General features: G+C 38.8%; 3 protein-coding genes across 4 annotated transcripts; 2 read left to right on the forward strand and 1 right to left on the reverse strand.

The window, feature by feature from the left end:
- The first annotated feature begins 204 nt into the window (after positions 1-204).
- On the forward strand, positions 205-4,694 carry clic2 (chloride intracellular channel 2). Its single transcript, XM_041048299.1, has 6 exons — positions 205-495; positions 2,081-2,190; positions 2,798-2,923; positions 3,037-3,137; positions 3,303-3,484; positions 4,034-4,694. The coding sequence occupies exons 1-6, from the start codon at positions 442-444 to the stop codon at positions 4,193-4,195; spliced, it is 735 nt and encodes a 244-aa protein (XP_040904233.1). The 5' UTR covers positions 205-441; the 3' UTR covers positions 4,196-4,694.
- A 344-nt stretch (positions 4,695-5,038) lies between these two features.
- On the reverse strand, positions 5,039-7,114 carry urp1 (urotensin-related peptide 1). The gene is made up of 5 exons (XM_041048755.1): positions 7,012-7,114; positions 6,603-6,707; positions 6,415-6,455; positions 5,867-5,972; positions 5,039-5,070 (listed from the first exon to the last, which is right to left on the reverse strand). Exons 1-5 carry the CDS (start codon positions 7,112-7,114, stop codon positions 5,039-5,041), a joined length of 387 nt encoding a protein of 128 aa, XP_040904689.1.
- Positions 7,115-9,649: 2,535 nt separating this feature from the next.
- On the forward strand, positions 9,650-14,257 carry c1galt1c1 (C1GALT1-specific chaperone 1). Of its 2 annotated transcripts, none has more exons than XM_041048225.1 (2): positions 9,650-9,838; positions 11,615-14,257. In XM_041048225.1, the coding sequence occupies exon 2, from the start codon at positions 11,629-11,631 to the stop codon at positions 12,580-12,582; it is 954 nt and encodes a 317-aa protein (XP_040904159.1). In that variant the 5' UTR covers positions 9,650-9,838; positions 11,615-11,628; the 3' UTR covers positions 12,583-14,257. The 2 variants fall into 2 exon arrangements, with proteins under 2 accessions (XP_040904159.1, XP_040904160.1); XM_041048226.1 differs by having other exon boundaries at positions 9,650-9,831; positions 11,613-14,257.
- The last annotated feature ends 4 nt before the right edge of the window (positions 14,258-14,261 follow it).

Below are 14,261 nucleotides of genomic sequence, written 5' to 3' on the forward strand. Positions count from 1 at the left end.
TGACCCTCATGAAGTGCCTATAATTTGTATGTTTTGAGTCACATGGTGTTATTAGTTCCTGTATAATGCGCTATACAGAGAGCTACTATTTTGAGCTCTTTCTTCAGATTTTAATATATATAAGAGTTGGGAGGGAGGATCCAGCAGGGACCTCCCTCACTCTGCTCTGACTCATAAAGTATGTTCAGTGAGATAGGACGGGGAGAGGAGTGAGAAGGAGCACTCAGAAAGCACACGACCAGCAGTGAGGTGTTCCACCTCCTGACATCCACGACCACAAAAGCACTTGAAACCAGAGCAGCAGTTGTTCAGAGGCACTATTATCAGTTTCCTCTTCAGCTTTGTGGATATTTTTGTTTTGTACAAAACCGCTGACTTAAGGAGAAGCTCTGACAAGGACTAGGAATTTAAAAAAGAGAGTTAAACTTTTTTGGGGACAAGATGGCACTTCGGCAGAACTCTGACAAGGAGCCAAGCATCGAGTTGTTTATTAAGGTCAGTCATTTCTTTTCAGTTTCACTAATGACTTGAAAGAGAAAGTCGACTGTGACAACAGCAACAACAGCTGAATTCAATGTCAAAAGAATGTTCTGCTTACAATTAGACATCACAGTTTCTGACACTGTTATCATAAAGAAAATATATACAGACAGTGAGTGAGTAAACAAAGGAGTCACACAAGGATTTGCCTTTGTCAGTTTTGTAAAAGGACAGAGATCTATTGTAAGTTGTTGAGTGAGCAGCATCAATCAGAGGTCAACTCTCATTTTGATGGGTGCCATCTCCAGGGTGACATCACCATGTGCTACAGATGTTGAAGTGTTTGTGTTGCTGCTCAGCGTGTCTGCTCTGTTTTTTATCTGTGATCTCTGACCACAGACAGTCCACCTTATCTCCATACACCCAGAAGGAACGAGAAGCATGCAGGGTGACTGGCCCCAGGCCTGAAGCAGGGCACACCCACTTTACTTACGCACACATTCAGATATGTTCATCTATATCAAGAAGTCACATAATCGCTCATCAATACACTGGGATCTTTTTATTTTCTTTACTCTGAAGATAAATGTGTTTTAGTTGATGGTATCAGTAAAGAGAAACAGTGTCTAAGGTCAAGGTCAAGTGAGGCTCAAAAACACTACACAGACAGTACATTATGTCTCTTTGTAAATTAAACATTCAACATTCAGTCTCTTAAAGGGAAAGTTTCACATTCTGAGGATTTATTTGCCACCTCGCTGAGAGGTAGGTGAGATGATCCACTAAACATGAAGCTACGGCAAGCAGCCTGTTAGCCTAGCTTAGCATAATGACTGGAAACAAAGGCAAACAGTTAACCTCTGTCTTCATGTAGCAAAATCCACCTCTAAACCTCACTAATTAACACTTTTTTATCTTGTTTGTTTATTTTGTAAAAAATAAACAAACAAGTTTTGTGTTTTTATGCAGGGTTTTGTAAATAACAAGATTCTTGGAAATCACTGCTCCAAGCCAAACTGTTTCATTGTCACTTAGGGTTTTGTATGGATTAAACAAACAAGAGATGTCCTGTCATGCATTCAGCTTTGGGGGTGCTGGTAGGCAAATTTTATTATTTCTGATCAAGAACCAGCTGTTTCCCCTTGATGCTAAGCTAAGCTAACCAGCTGCTGGCTGCAGCTTCATGTTTACTGCTCAAATGTGAGAGTGTTATCAATCTTCTCATGTAACTCCCAGCAAGAAGGTAATTCATTTCTCTGAATGTCTTAAACATCCACATATTGACAAAATTATGAGTCAAAGCCGTAGCCTAGAAAAACCCATGAGGGGCTTTCACCAGACCGTGCTGTGACAATTTGAGATGGCTGAAGAAGGAATGGAAAGGTCAGTAGCGTGAGTTGTTTTCTGCCACAACACAATGCCTGCTCTTCCCTGCATGGAGGAAATTGTCTTTAAATATCCCAGGCACTCCTCTCACTTGATTGTTTATCCGCAGAGGCGAAGTGTGTGGGGGGGGCCATTATAGTAATTTCAGGACATTTGTGGCTCATTTTGTTCATGAGAAGAAACGTTTTGTCCAAACTTTCTCTGTGCTTTTCAGGCTGGGCATGACGGTGAGAACGTCGGGAACTGCCCCTTCTGTCAAAGGCTCTTCATGGTTCTGTGGCTGAAAGGAGTGAAATTCACAGTGACCACTGTTGATATGAGGAAGTAAGCACCCCTCCTCTGGCACAAACACTTCCTGAGCATCTGGTCGTGGGGATTTTCACACAGAACTCTATTAAGAAGCAAAAGAGAGAGAAATTGAGAAGTTTCTTTTTCGTTGTTTTTTCAGTAATCCAAACCATTTCTCACTTGTCAATTGGTGTGTTGCTCACTCTGTCTAACAGGGGCTGGAGGGAGGAGGCTGTAAAGTGAAAATGTACAAAGAGCCCTGTGTTGCTCTCAGACAAACACCTTCTTTAATTTAGCCTTTATTGTGTGAATTTCTCAGGGTCATTACCAGTGAGCAAATAAGATCAGGAAACTTTGAAAGGATGCTGATAATTGAATGATTCAGAGCACAAACACAGCGGGCCTCTGAAATAAGCGACCACTCCCAGCGCTGTGTATTTTTATAACTAAACCAACAGCTAATGTTGGAATCATTAATCCAGGGTGCCACATTTGATACTGACAGTCCCGATAACCAACAGGTTCTCTGTTTTGACATGCTTGATAACAGTCCGATTGTAGAACTGAATGAATAAGAGTATAAACAAGTCAAATCCTCTCCCTCCCTGTCCCCCTTTTCACCGTCTTTCTGTTTCTTCTGCAGGAAACCAGCAGAGCTTAAGGACCTGGCTCCAGGGACTAACCCTCCTTTCCTCCTCTACAACGGCACCCTCAAAACAGACTTCATCAAAATCGAGGAGTTTCTTGAACAAACACTGGCCCCTCCCAGGTACTGTTGCCCTTAATCATTATACAAATATTAATGAAGTCTAAATTTGATGATGGCTTATTCTCGTTGCACAAGTTTACTCCCAGGCTTCACCTTTCTTCTCCTCCCTTCAGGTATCCTCATCTCAGCCCGCTGAACAAAGAGTCCTTTGATGTGGGTGCCGACATTTTTGCAAAGTTCTCTGCTTTCATCAAGAACAGCCCAAATAACACCTGTAAGTTGGGTTTCTTCAAATGCTTAGAGTAGTTTAAAATCGAAATGCTCAAGTAAAGTGCAAGCACCTAAAAACAGTACCTGAAAATAGAATAGAGTAAATGTGCTTAGGTAAAGATGGACTAAAACCATGCGTCAACGTGTCTCTGTGTTTCTGACTGTGCAGTCCATGAGAAAAACCTGTTGCGGGAGTTTAAACGTCTGGATGATTACCTGAACTCCCCCCTCCCCGAAGAAATTGACCACAATTCAAGCGAAACTATCATCATCTCCAAGAGGAAGTTCCTGGATGGTGACCGCCTCACCTTAGCTGACTGCAACCTGCTGCCCAAACTGCATGTTATCAGGGTGAGACATGGCATCAGTTGTGTTGTTGTTTTGGGGCTAATCTCTCTTATAGTCTTTTTGTACCGCTGTGTTATAGAGCGGATCTTAAACATAATTTGCCTTCCTGTGCAAAATGGCACAATTCTGGACAGAAATGCTTGGCTGTTTAGACGCCATTTCCTCAAGCTCTCTACTTAAATACAATTTTGAGGCGCTGAATAAAACTGGAATAAAACCAATTAAGAAAGAATAAAATTATTTTTCTAATAAATAAGTAAAAGGAAATAAAATACAATTAGACAGAAATAACATTTTGTTACAAGTACTTGGGTGTACTTACAGACTTTTATCTAAGCAACATTTTCAGTGGAGGATTTTTATTTGCATTAAAAGTAGTGAGTATTTTTACAGTAACATCTAACAGTAACAATTATGACTTACAGCAAATATAAATTTTACCATAACTTGTACAAGTATTTTTGCATTCTTGAATTGGTACTTCACCTTTGATCTCTAAGCTCCATATTTCTCATAATGCTTAATTTTGACCTTCCGTTCCCTTTATTTCAGGTTGCTGCCAAGAAGTACTGCGACTTTGACATTCCCCCCCAGTTCACAGGTGTGTGGCGATACCTTGAAAATGCCTACGAGAGAGAGGAGTTCAAACAGACGTGCCCGGCTGACATCGAAATTGAGAAGGCTTACTTTAGCGTGGCCAACAAGAGGAAGTAAACTTTTCCTTCTCTGTGATTCATGTCCTGTTTTCCCCAAGTGTAACCATGCATGGTGATCTGTAGAGGCGCTACAACCTACAAGAATAAACTTTGGCAAGGAATCAGACACTATTCCACCTTAAAAAGCTTGACCTGTTGTTGCAGTAAGCCTTGGGGACATGCTAAAGAAAAATGTTTAATTGGTTTTATGTATTGACTATTTATCCATAGTCACTAACAGATAAATGGCATTTTAATGCCGCATTGAAAAGGCCAAATGTGCAATTGACTGTTGAATTTTTGTTTATAGTGTAAATATAAATATTTTTCCATGCTTTTTGTGATCAAAACACCCTCTTTAGAGTATATATGATTGTGTTAATGTGAGCAGCACGTTCATTAACAGTTCATTTTTATGTAAAGCATGAAATACACTTCTGTATCTTACCTTGTACAAATACAGTTTGATATGAATGAATTGTTGCACTGTCACACTAATAAAAAAAGCACCCAATTAATTTGTGATATTCTGGATTTGTGTGTGTGTGTGTGTGTGTGTGTGTGTGTGTGTGTGTGTGTGTGTGTGTGTGTGTGTGTGTGTGTGTGTGAGTGCTATATATTACAAACATCTTTATCTTTAAAACCAAAACCAGGTCTCATGATTGACATTTCTGATATTCAAGTTTATTTTCAGCCACACACAAAAAAAACAATTTTACAACTTCAAAAATATATTTTCTGTTGATCATGATCAGACGATGAATACAGTGTTTGATGGGAAACAAAGATGGTGATGGAGAGTGAAAGCGTTTCCATTCAGGCCTTTCCAGAATCACAGCAAGAGTCCTGCCGCTGCTGAGTTCTAGTTGGTCACACAGTATTTCCAGAAACACGCTGTCAGGACATCACGGGGTGAAAAATTAGGAACAAAGCTGAAGACATCTCAAATTCTAATAATATTTATCTGTTTATCCATACTGTAAGTTTACTACATGCTGGAAGAGTTATCCCTCGTCTGTTGCTCTTCTTTAATTTTCTCCCCTTTTTTCCTGTTTGAAGTTTTATTTTGTAAAGTTTGTCTTTATCTACATCAAGATTTTTAAACTTTTATAGGCCATTTGTGATTTTGGTACCAAATTGCATTCTTAATAATCTACTCATAATTTACTCCATTATAAGCAATATGTAAATATATTTAATAAATTGGTTAAAACATATTATAATGTTGTTAAAAGCAGATACGAGTGTTTATCAATATGACTATTAACAAATAAAGTAGAGGCTGCTGTATAAACAGACAATAACAGTTCTTCATGGAAGAAGTTGTAATTGCCAACAAACACTCTACACTAATAAACACCATGAGCATGAGCCTGAGCATTAGGTAGGGGTGAGTTTTGAGGACATTTAACAAAAAGACAAATCTGAAACAGTGCTTCTACTTGGGAGGAATGTTCTCATTCAGTCTCTGCCCGTTCAGGTATATGTCACGTCCTACGTTAAACAGCACAAGCCTTGGTTAAACATCCTTCTGATTAATTAATTGCATTATAATAATGTCAGCTCAGATAGTGTGTAATGTCAGGTATTGTCATGCGATCTCGCTTCAGGTCTAAAAGCCTGACTTCTCGTAAGTGACGGCTTTAAAGGCGCAGGTGCGGCTTGAAAGAAAATAATCACAGTCACTCACCTCTCTTGTTTGTTTTTGGCAAGTTCTGCTCTGATCTGAGAAAACCCTGAGAGCGTAGTTTGTCGGCCGCTGCCAGCTTCAAAACCACTTCTTTTAGGTCCTCAACCTAAAACCAAGAAAAAACATTTTTCAGTCTATGGAGAGATAATCTGAATTTTAAATTTTAATTTTAGAATTGATTTGAAGGTGTTACTTTTGAGACATTTCACAGTCTGGTTCTAGCTTATATTAGTGAGCTTTTGTGCCCATATGTACCTACACTCAAATCCATGTAAAACAATTCAGCATAAAAAAATTGAATAGAATCAGGCCACTACAAATAAAGATAATGGATAAAATCCCAACAATAAAATCATTTAATTCAGATGAAAAGGGTGAAAAAATCAAAACATTTTGGAAAGACAAGTTTTAAGAAGGGATTTCAAAGATGTTCTAGTTCTGCGTTCTTTTTTCCTTGTACCTTTTTTTTTAAAAGCTCTATACTATTTTATATGTAGTGCTAAATTAAATGTTGCGGTAGTGAATAGAGATGATATTATCAGGCTTACCATATTCGCAAACTTATCTTGTTGTGCTGAATCTTTAGTACCTGAAGAAATAAATTGTAAAAAAATTAAAAAAATAAGTTGAAACATCTTTTTTTTTTTAAATCAATTCGACTAATATGTTTATGTACTGCAGACATCTATATATTATTTGTTATTATCTTAACCTTTATTCCAGGAGTCTCTGCCGCCGTTGTGCTGCATCAGTAGAGGATACAGATTATTCGCCTCTCTCTGCTCCCCCTCAGCAGCATTGGGCCCATCCTCGACCTCTGACACTAATTTCTGAATGAAATCTGTTGAAATAAAACAACTTCCTCTCATTAATCTGTCATTATTAATATCAATAACCCTGCAATGAGTTCAGCAGAATATTTTATAAAGTAGATTGTTGGATTATTTTTCAGAAAATTTATGAATAATATGAACAGAATTTGGTTTAGTCATGTTTCACATACGGTGTATGCACTTCCAGCTGAGCTAAGTCTGCAGCAAATCAGAGATTCATAGTAAAGACTGCACTAGATAGAAAAGATTTTCAGTAAAATTAAAAAATATGTTATGAAAAACAAAAGAATAACTATTCAAAAAGGCTCTTACCTGCCTGTGGCTCCAGGTTGGCATCAGGGTACAGAGGTAGAGCATGTGTCCGTCTTGCAGAACAGATCACAGCTACCAGGTAAAACAGAGCTAAAGATAGCATGGTGCCTCTAGCTTTAGATGACCAGATCTCGACTATACCTCAGCCTGGCTGAGATCTACACTTATATACCCTCAAGGGCCATCCATCACAATCTGATCAATACATTATCATCACACCCAGTCTCCTTCTTAATGGCTTGGACGCGATGGATCAGGCGTCATAGACACAATTTAGGGGACCTTGTCAATTCAGCTGGGGACTATCTGTGCTTGTACAGAGAGACCTAACAAATGTTTACTCTGCAGCAGTAATCAGCGTCTGTCCAGCAGAGCTCTGATGGTTTATGTCTGACACCGTTTCTGTGTGATGGGCTGTTCAAACGTGTCATTGCTCATGTCTGAGATCACAGAGCTGGTGAAAGTGTGTCACTGAGGGTTTGTGCGTCATTTTGTGTTGAATGATTAACATTTCTGAGCCAATTCATTATGACTGTCTGTAGAGCAAACAGGTCACATTGTGGTAAATGTCTTATATATTCTGTGAGTCTTGAATTAAAGGTACAAACAGTTACATGCTTTGTTCTTGCATCATGTTTTTTTTTTTTTGTTGTTGTTTTTTGTGGAGCATAATAAGCCACTGCAGTCAATGAACTGGTTGCTTCAATATTTCATTTCTCTCATTTGCACATTACACAGTGTAAAATTTAAATGTGTGGAAAAACAAGGATTCAAAGCTTAATTTGTCAAATATAATGTAACTTATTCCCACGGCTGTGCTGTTTATTCATATTGGTGACTACTTGGTGCTTATTAGTTCTGCTTGATTTGATTTGGGAGTGGTAGGAGGATGGGCTGGGGGGAAGATGCTGAAGGGATGGGTGAAGAGGTAGCAGGGTCATGCTAGTGGCTCTGTAAGGCTGTGCTTTTGCTGCCTTGAGATGCTAACACATCTTAGTTGGGAATGATAGGAATGACATTAATTTCACAGGTAGTCCATAAACCAAAGTGCTGGATGAATTAACTTTTTGATCTGATGATGGCGCTAGATGAAAAGGATTTACCAAAGTTATTTGCAATTCATCCTGCAGGGGGACATGAATGTTTGAACCAAATTCCACTGCAATCCATCCAACATTTTACTAAAAGACCATTATGGACTTTAGGACTCATCATTAGGGCACTATGGATATCCAACACATTTCACAGCAGTCCATCTAATAATTGTTGAGGTACTACTGAAGATATCTCCGGAGTCATGCTGCTAACATGGCAACAAATTTATGAATACATGTGTGCAAGTGCAAATATGCAATGTATATGGCAGTGCAAAGGATTCACTGTTCGACAATGAGAACAAAGGCAAAAGGAATTGTTTCCAAAAATATAAAAGGTCAAAATAAGTTGAGTGTTTTCGCCAGTTCGATGAGGCTTTGGGCTTTTTATCAAACTGAAAGGTCACTATTGCTCTTCAGATGAGAGTGTGCGTGGTATCAGGTGATTTATAAGGTTGTCTCCACATCTCTGAAATTGCTATTGAAAACAACAACGTTTGATGCATCAGGCTGCTGAGCAGTAAGAGAGAGGAGGAAAACACACAGCCAAGTTTGGTTTTAAGGTCAAACTGTGACTTTAAAACAAACTTATCGGCCACATGGACCAAAAAGGGCAACAATACAAATGATAACAAATGATGACAGTTTAAATTCCACACATGATTTGTGCTGATGTGTTAATTGAGGTCAAGGGAAATGTGAACTCAAAGTCACCATGACCTCCTCTATCTTTGACCTAAAGCTAAAAACAGCTTGAAAACACTGAGATTGCACAGTTTTGACTCTGACAGCTGTGTTGACGCTAACTATGACAAAGCACGAGTTTTAAATGAAGCCTCTGTTTAGACACTAAACGGTAAATATTTGTGGAAAGATTTCGGAAAATAACAGGGCACAGCTCGTACATACAAATGTAGGCAAACGACTTCATCACATCTCCTCGCTTCTCAAACCAAACACTGAGATCAAATGTGGAGGGTTTTTTTTTTTTGTTTGTTTGTTTGTTTTTAATTTTTCAAATCAAGTTTGAATATGGGCAATTTCCTCAAACCGAGAAAATACCTGCATGTCAAAGCAGGAAGAGTCATCTGCTGTGTCACTGCTTGTTCTCCAATGTCTTATAAACACTTCATGACTGATTACTCCAATAATAATCTGGTAACTGTAGATGGGTGTGTTTACTTGTTGATTTAAGTGTGCGTTTTGTATTGCGCATATATGTGTATATAATTTATTAGATTGTTCATTTTCAGTATTATTCATGCAGATTTTAAGATTACACACAAATAAAATGAAAACATTTTTAAACATTGAAGTCATATACGTTCTCGCAAATAACATGCCAGAATAACAACTTTTGTGCTCTTAAGTTGGTACTTAAGAGCATTTTCAATGTGATTATTAGTCGTTTGATCAATACAGGCGCTGACAAAAAATTACACTGCAGGAATGAACTGCCTCCAGGAGATGGCAGTAATGCAACACTGAGGCTGCCAGCTGCCGTTGCACCTCGAAGAAGAAGAAGAAGAAGGAGCAGGAGAAGAAGGAGAAGAGGAAGAAGTAAAGGAGGAAACAGAGGGAGAGGTTGTAGTTGTGTGGTGGATCATGCGTCCACCGAGTTGATAATTAATTGTCCTGCCTGACGTTTGTAAGCTGACCAAACAGGATCCGTGGGAGCTGAAAGACAAGCAGAGCAGGAGCACCACTTGGCACAGCAGCGTTAACTTAACTAGGTACAGTAAATACTCTTTATTTGTTGTGTTTGTGTCTGTGTCGCTAACAAGATCCCGCAGTTAGTCGCGAAGTGTAACGTTTAGCAGGTGGAAGCTAACAGCTAGCCACAGGTACAGCGACTTAAACAATCAGACCCCGGTATTTAAGAAGTTACCTGACCTGAGTGTCAGCTGTTCAGAAATTAAACGTCGACGTTAGAAAGACGAAATCACGTTAAACAGACGGATTTCGGTCAAGTTTCACCGAAACTCTCAACCTTAAATGTTAATGTTACCTTATGTTACCTTAGCACAAGAACAAGGACTCAGATCTGTCACTCAGTTCAAGTAAACGGCCGTGTAGGAATCCTCTGTTACAAGTAGAGCTGCAGTTTGTCGATTAATCGATGGAACGGACAATAATCCATAATATATTCCATAATAATAATCCTTTTTTTTTTTTAAGTCTTTATTCTTTTTTTATTTCTTTTAATCTTAAATGATAGTAAAGTCTCATCGAGCTTTGGGAGATTAGGTGGACATTTTGACAGTTTTCTGTTAACTGATCCATCAGTCGAGAAAATCCACAGATCATTCAATAACACAATAATAATCATTAGTTGCAACAGTAGTTACGAAATCCCAAATGATCAATAAAGACACTGCAAAGTAATTCATAACTAAAGTCATCAAATTAGGGTAGCGGAGTAAAAAGTACAATATTTACCTCTCTAATATAGTGGAGTATAAGTATACAGCAGCAGAAAATAGAGGTACTCAAGTCAACTACAAGTACATAAGCTCTGTACTTTAGAACTTGAGTAAATGTATTTAGTTATTTTCCACCACTGATAATGAGAGGCATTTTACTAATTTAGACCTAGAAACTAAGAACTATTAAATTTCAAGCTGACACTTCTGCCATGATACAGTTGACGTCAAACAGTAAAGCTGCACCACAATGTCTGTGTAATGTTTGCATAAAAGATGAACAAATTGATACCATTTTATTAATGGCTTTGAACTGTATTACGGCTACAACTCACAATTGTTTCCATTACTGATTAAAGTGCCAATCAATTTTTCGATTACTCAGTTCAGTGCTGTGTCTAGAAAATGTCCGAAAATGGTGAAAAATGTTAAGTGATTTGAAAACATGCCTGTATCCAGACATGTGTGAAGCTTCTGTTGGGTATCAAATCCTAGACAATGAATGACATTCACCGAAGTCAGGTTGTATAGGGAATCTCAAGAGAAGACAGTCCCTGAGCTGAAGGGCCCTGTGTTATGACTGTTCCCAGAGTCCCAGCCCATAATGTCATTAAGGCCTTGATTGTTATGTCGGTGGCCTTAGCAAACTGGGACAGCTGGATTCTACAGTTATTCCGGTTACAGACAATGTCTGTGGAACCTACCTGAATTACAGCTGAAACAAGTGTTTGATAGACAGAAAATTAATTTGCATCCATTTGGATGATACATTAATTGTGTCAATCTTTTTATTTTTAGCAAAAGTACAAAATATTCACTGGTTACAGCTTCTCAAATGTGAATAAAGGTTTGATACTGTAGCACACTGGATATATTTTGGTTTTGGACTGATTTTCATATAAAACAAATCTGTTTATGTTACTTTCAGTTCTGGGAAATTATAACAGGCTTTTTTTTTTTAAACAATTTTCTAACACTTGGCTGACAAACATCCTTATTACGTTTTTTTTTTTTTTCTTAATTGAGGATTCTAGCTGTAGCCATAAATTGATTATTTGCAGTAATGTTATTTTCCTACTTCTCCAGTGTCTGCTGCCAAAATGTCTGAAGGAGGCTCTTTCGTGAAGGGGATGGTCATGGGAGGCCTCTTCTGCTTGGTGCTGTCGCTCCTGGGTAGTTTCAGCCCCAGCACAGAGTCCAGGACAGAGGACCCCCATCATCATCATCACGTCAAGGCCCCGAGCAAAGACGAGTTGAAACGCCTCTCCGACAGCGAGGTGCAGGAGTTGACCAATCAAGTCCAGGTTTATTGCATCATCATGGTCCAGCCCAAGATCCTTGTTTACTGGGCGACAGCTATGGACACATGGAGCAAACACTGTGACAAAGCTGTGTTTTACACTTCTGAGTCCTCTAAGGCACTTGAGGCGGTAGACCTGAATGAAAAAGATGACTGGGCGAGGTTGCGTAAAGCTCTGAAGCATGCTTATGAGAATGCCGGAGACCTGCGTTGGTTCTTTGTGGCGCAACCCACAACGTTTGCCATCATCGAGAACCTCAAATACCTGGTGCTCGCAAAGGATCCCAGTCAGCCATTCTACCTGGGCAACGCTATGAAGTCAGGGGAGCTTGAGTATGTGGCGTATGATAGTGGTATTGTTCTAAGCTATGAAGCTCTGAGAAGGCTGGTGCATGTGTTCCAGGATCAGGACAAATGTCCAGAGAGAGGACGAGCCCTGTGGAAGCTGAGTGAGGACAAGCAGCTGGCCGTGTGTCTCAAATATACAGGTGTGTTCGCAGAGAACGGAGAAGATGCACACGGAAAGGGCCTGTTCAACAGCAAGAGTGTCGATAGCCTGATAACGGACAGCATGAAGGACAACCCCACTAATGTGGTGGAGGGCTGCTGCTCCGACTTGGCAGTCACATTCAGTGGGATGTCACCGAATCAGATGCAGGTTATGATGTTTGGAGTTTACAGACTCCGTCCTTACGGGCACGATTTTCATGACTCGTTAGTATTTTACCCTCCTGAAGGTTCAGACAATGACTAGAGACTCATTCCTTCAAGCTGGGTGGTGCATTTTAAACTTTTTGCATCTGTGATGGCAAAACTAAGTTTGGGGAGATGGTTTTCTTATTGTGTTTGTGAAACTTGATCCTGTGGGTGGGGATAAACACTTTTATGTATATTTGTACCTTTTGCACTTGGCACAATCAGCACCCCATTTCTTTGTGGTGTCGGTAAACAGAGTCGATGGATGTGCTGTCCTTTTGAATGAAGATACAACTGGGAAATATATCCAACTTGTGACATAAGACAAGATTATCTAGAAGTTTTGGTTATTGTTGTATTGTTATGTATCTTAAATGTTTGTTTTCTTTGTGGTCTTAAAGCTGCATTAGTTATTTAGTGATACACTGTTATAAAATTATTTAACTGTTCAAAAAGCTTGGCCCTTGTAACCACATTTTGAATTTCCTTTTCTTTTTTCTCTGAGACTACAGCTCCCGACTTATTTAAATATTGTGCTGCAGCACCAGTAATCAATATTGAATCAAACATGTCCTAGCCTGGCCCAGCTCTAAATGAAATGCATTTCTTGCCACGTTATGTTTGGTTATGACCACATATGAAGAATTGGCCTTCACAGCTAAATTAAGCAGTGAGTGAAGTAGATTTCTTCAGTCACACATTTAAAAAGAAAAAAAGATTACAAAAACAAAAAACCAGTGGAAGTGTCATTGTTCCACTGACATTTTAAAAATACATTGTGTTGGACTGATCATATGACTCCTTTTAAAAAAAAAAAAAAAAAAAACGAATGGAAAATAAAAATAAATAAAATTAATCATCGATTAAATTTAATGTGGTTTGTGGTGTTGATTGACTATTACAGGGTGGGAATGAGGATGAAAATTGTACAGAAGTTGTTAATGGTGTTTATCTTGTTAAGCATACTGTGAATGTTTGGTTTTTTTGGTCAAGGGAAATTTTTGTACAGTTAAAGGACTGCTTTGTTACAGTGAACAGTTTTTAAAAGGGAATGTACTCTTATAACAATACATTACAATACATTATTGTTGTCACTGATGCCCTGGTACTATTAAAATATGTTGTCTGATCATATCAAAGGTTGTTAACACAACTGAACTCGAGGAACCATTACATTACCCTCACTGATACAAAAGGGATTGACAAAATACTAAAGACACCTAGTATAACAGTACTCTACCCCCTAAAGGACAGTAAAGTTGAATCAACACCTCCATAAAGCAGTTTCAACACAAACTGAGCGTTGTAACCTTCATGAAAGTGGGACGTATTGCAGAACTGTTGCATTAGACTGCATTAGTTTTAGCTAAGTGTATCTAACAAACTGGCAACTGAGTGTTTACTAGAGAGTACCTATAATGTCCACCGGTTTAAGCTGTCAGTCGTCACACTGTTTTTCTTTATTCACTAAATACTAAAGCAGAATAACCAGTCTTAAACTGGAAGCACGTCACCGTCCAGCCACTCCCTCAGTCAGTATGCAAACATCCTGTGCTGTTGAAGGAAGAGGCCCTAACTGAAAACTACTCAATGCACACAGATCTGATCATTAAGATTAGCCTGAACTGTTGAACTGGGCATTTTTGTCACGTCTATCATTTGATATAAACAGGCAACTCAGTAATTGGATCCAATGCAAAATACCAAATGAGAAATGGGTTTAAAGCAAGATGTTTC

This window comes from Toxotes jaculatrix, chromosome 10 (genome assembly GCF_017976425.1).
Source record: "Toxotes jaculatrix isolate fToxJac2 chromosome 10, fToxJac2.pri, whole genome shotgun sequence".
NCBI classification, from domain to species: domain Eukaryota; kingdom Metazoa; phylum Chordata; class Actinopteri; family Toxotidae; genus Toxotes; species Toxotes jaculatrix.

Bases quoted from the DNA above. Each gene is read 5' to 3' on its own strand.
- clic2 (XM_041048299.1), top strand. From the start codon at position 442: ATGGCACTTCGGCAGAACTCTGACAAGGAGCCAAGCATCGAGTTGTTT. The intron at 2,191-2,797 runs GTAAGCACCCCT...TTTCTTCTGCAG, and splicing joins ACCACTGTTGATATGAGGAA to GAAACCAGCAGAGCTTAAGG. The intron at 2,924-3,036 runs GTACTGTTGCCC...TCCTCCCTTCAG, and splicing joins CAAACACTGGCCCCTCCCAG to GTATCCTCATCTCAGCCCGC.
- urp1 (XM_041048755.1), bottom strand. From the start codon at position 7,114: ATGCTATCTTTAGCTCTGTTTTACCTGGTAGCTGTGATCTGTTCTGCA. The intron at 6,456-6,602 runs GCGGCAGAGACT...TTATTTCTTCAG, and splicing joins TCTACTGATGCAGCACAACG to GTACTAAAGATTCAGCACAA. The intron at 5,973-6,414 runs GTAAGCCTGATA...TCTTGGTTTTAG, and splicing joins AAGATAAGTTTGCGAATATG to GTTGAGGACCTAAAAGAAGT.
- c1galt1c1 (XM_041048225.1), top strand. From the start codon at position 11,629: ATGTCTGAAGGAGGCTCTTTCGTGAAGGGGATGGTCATGGGAGGCCTC.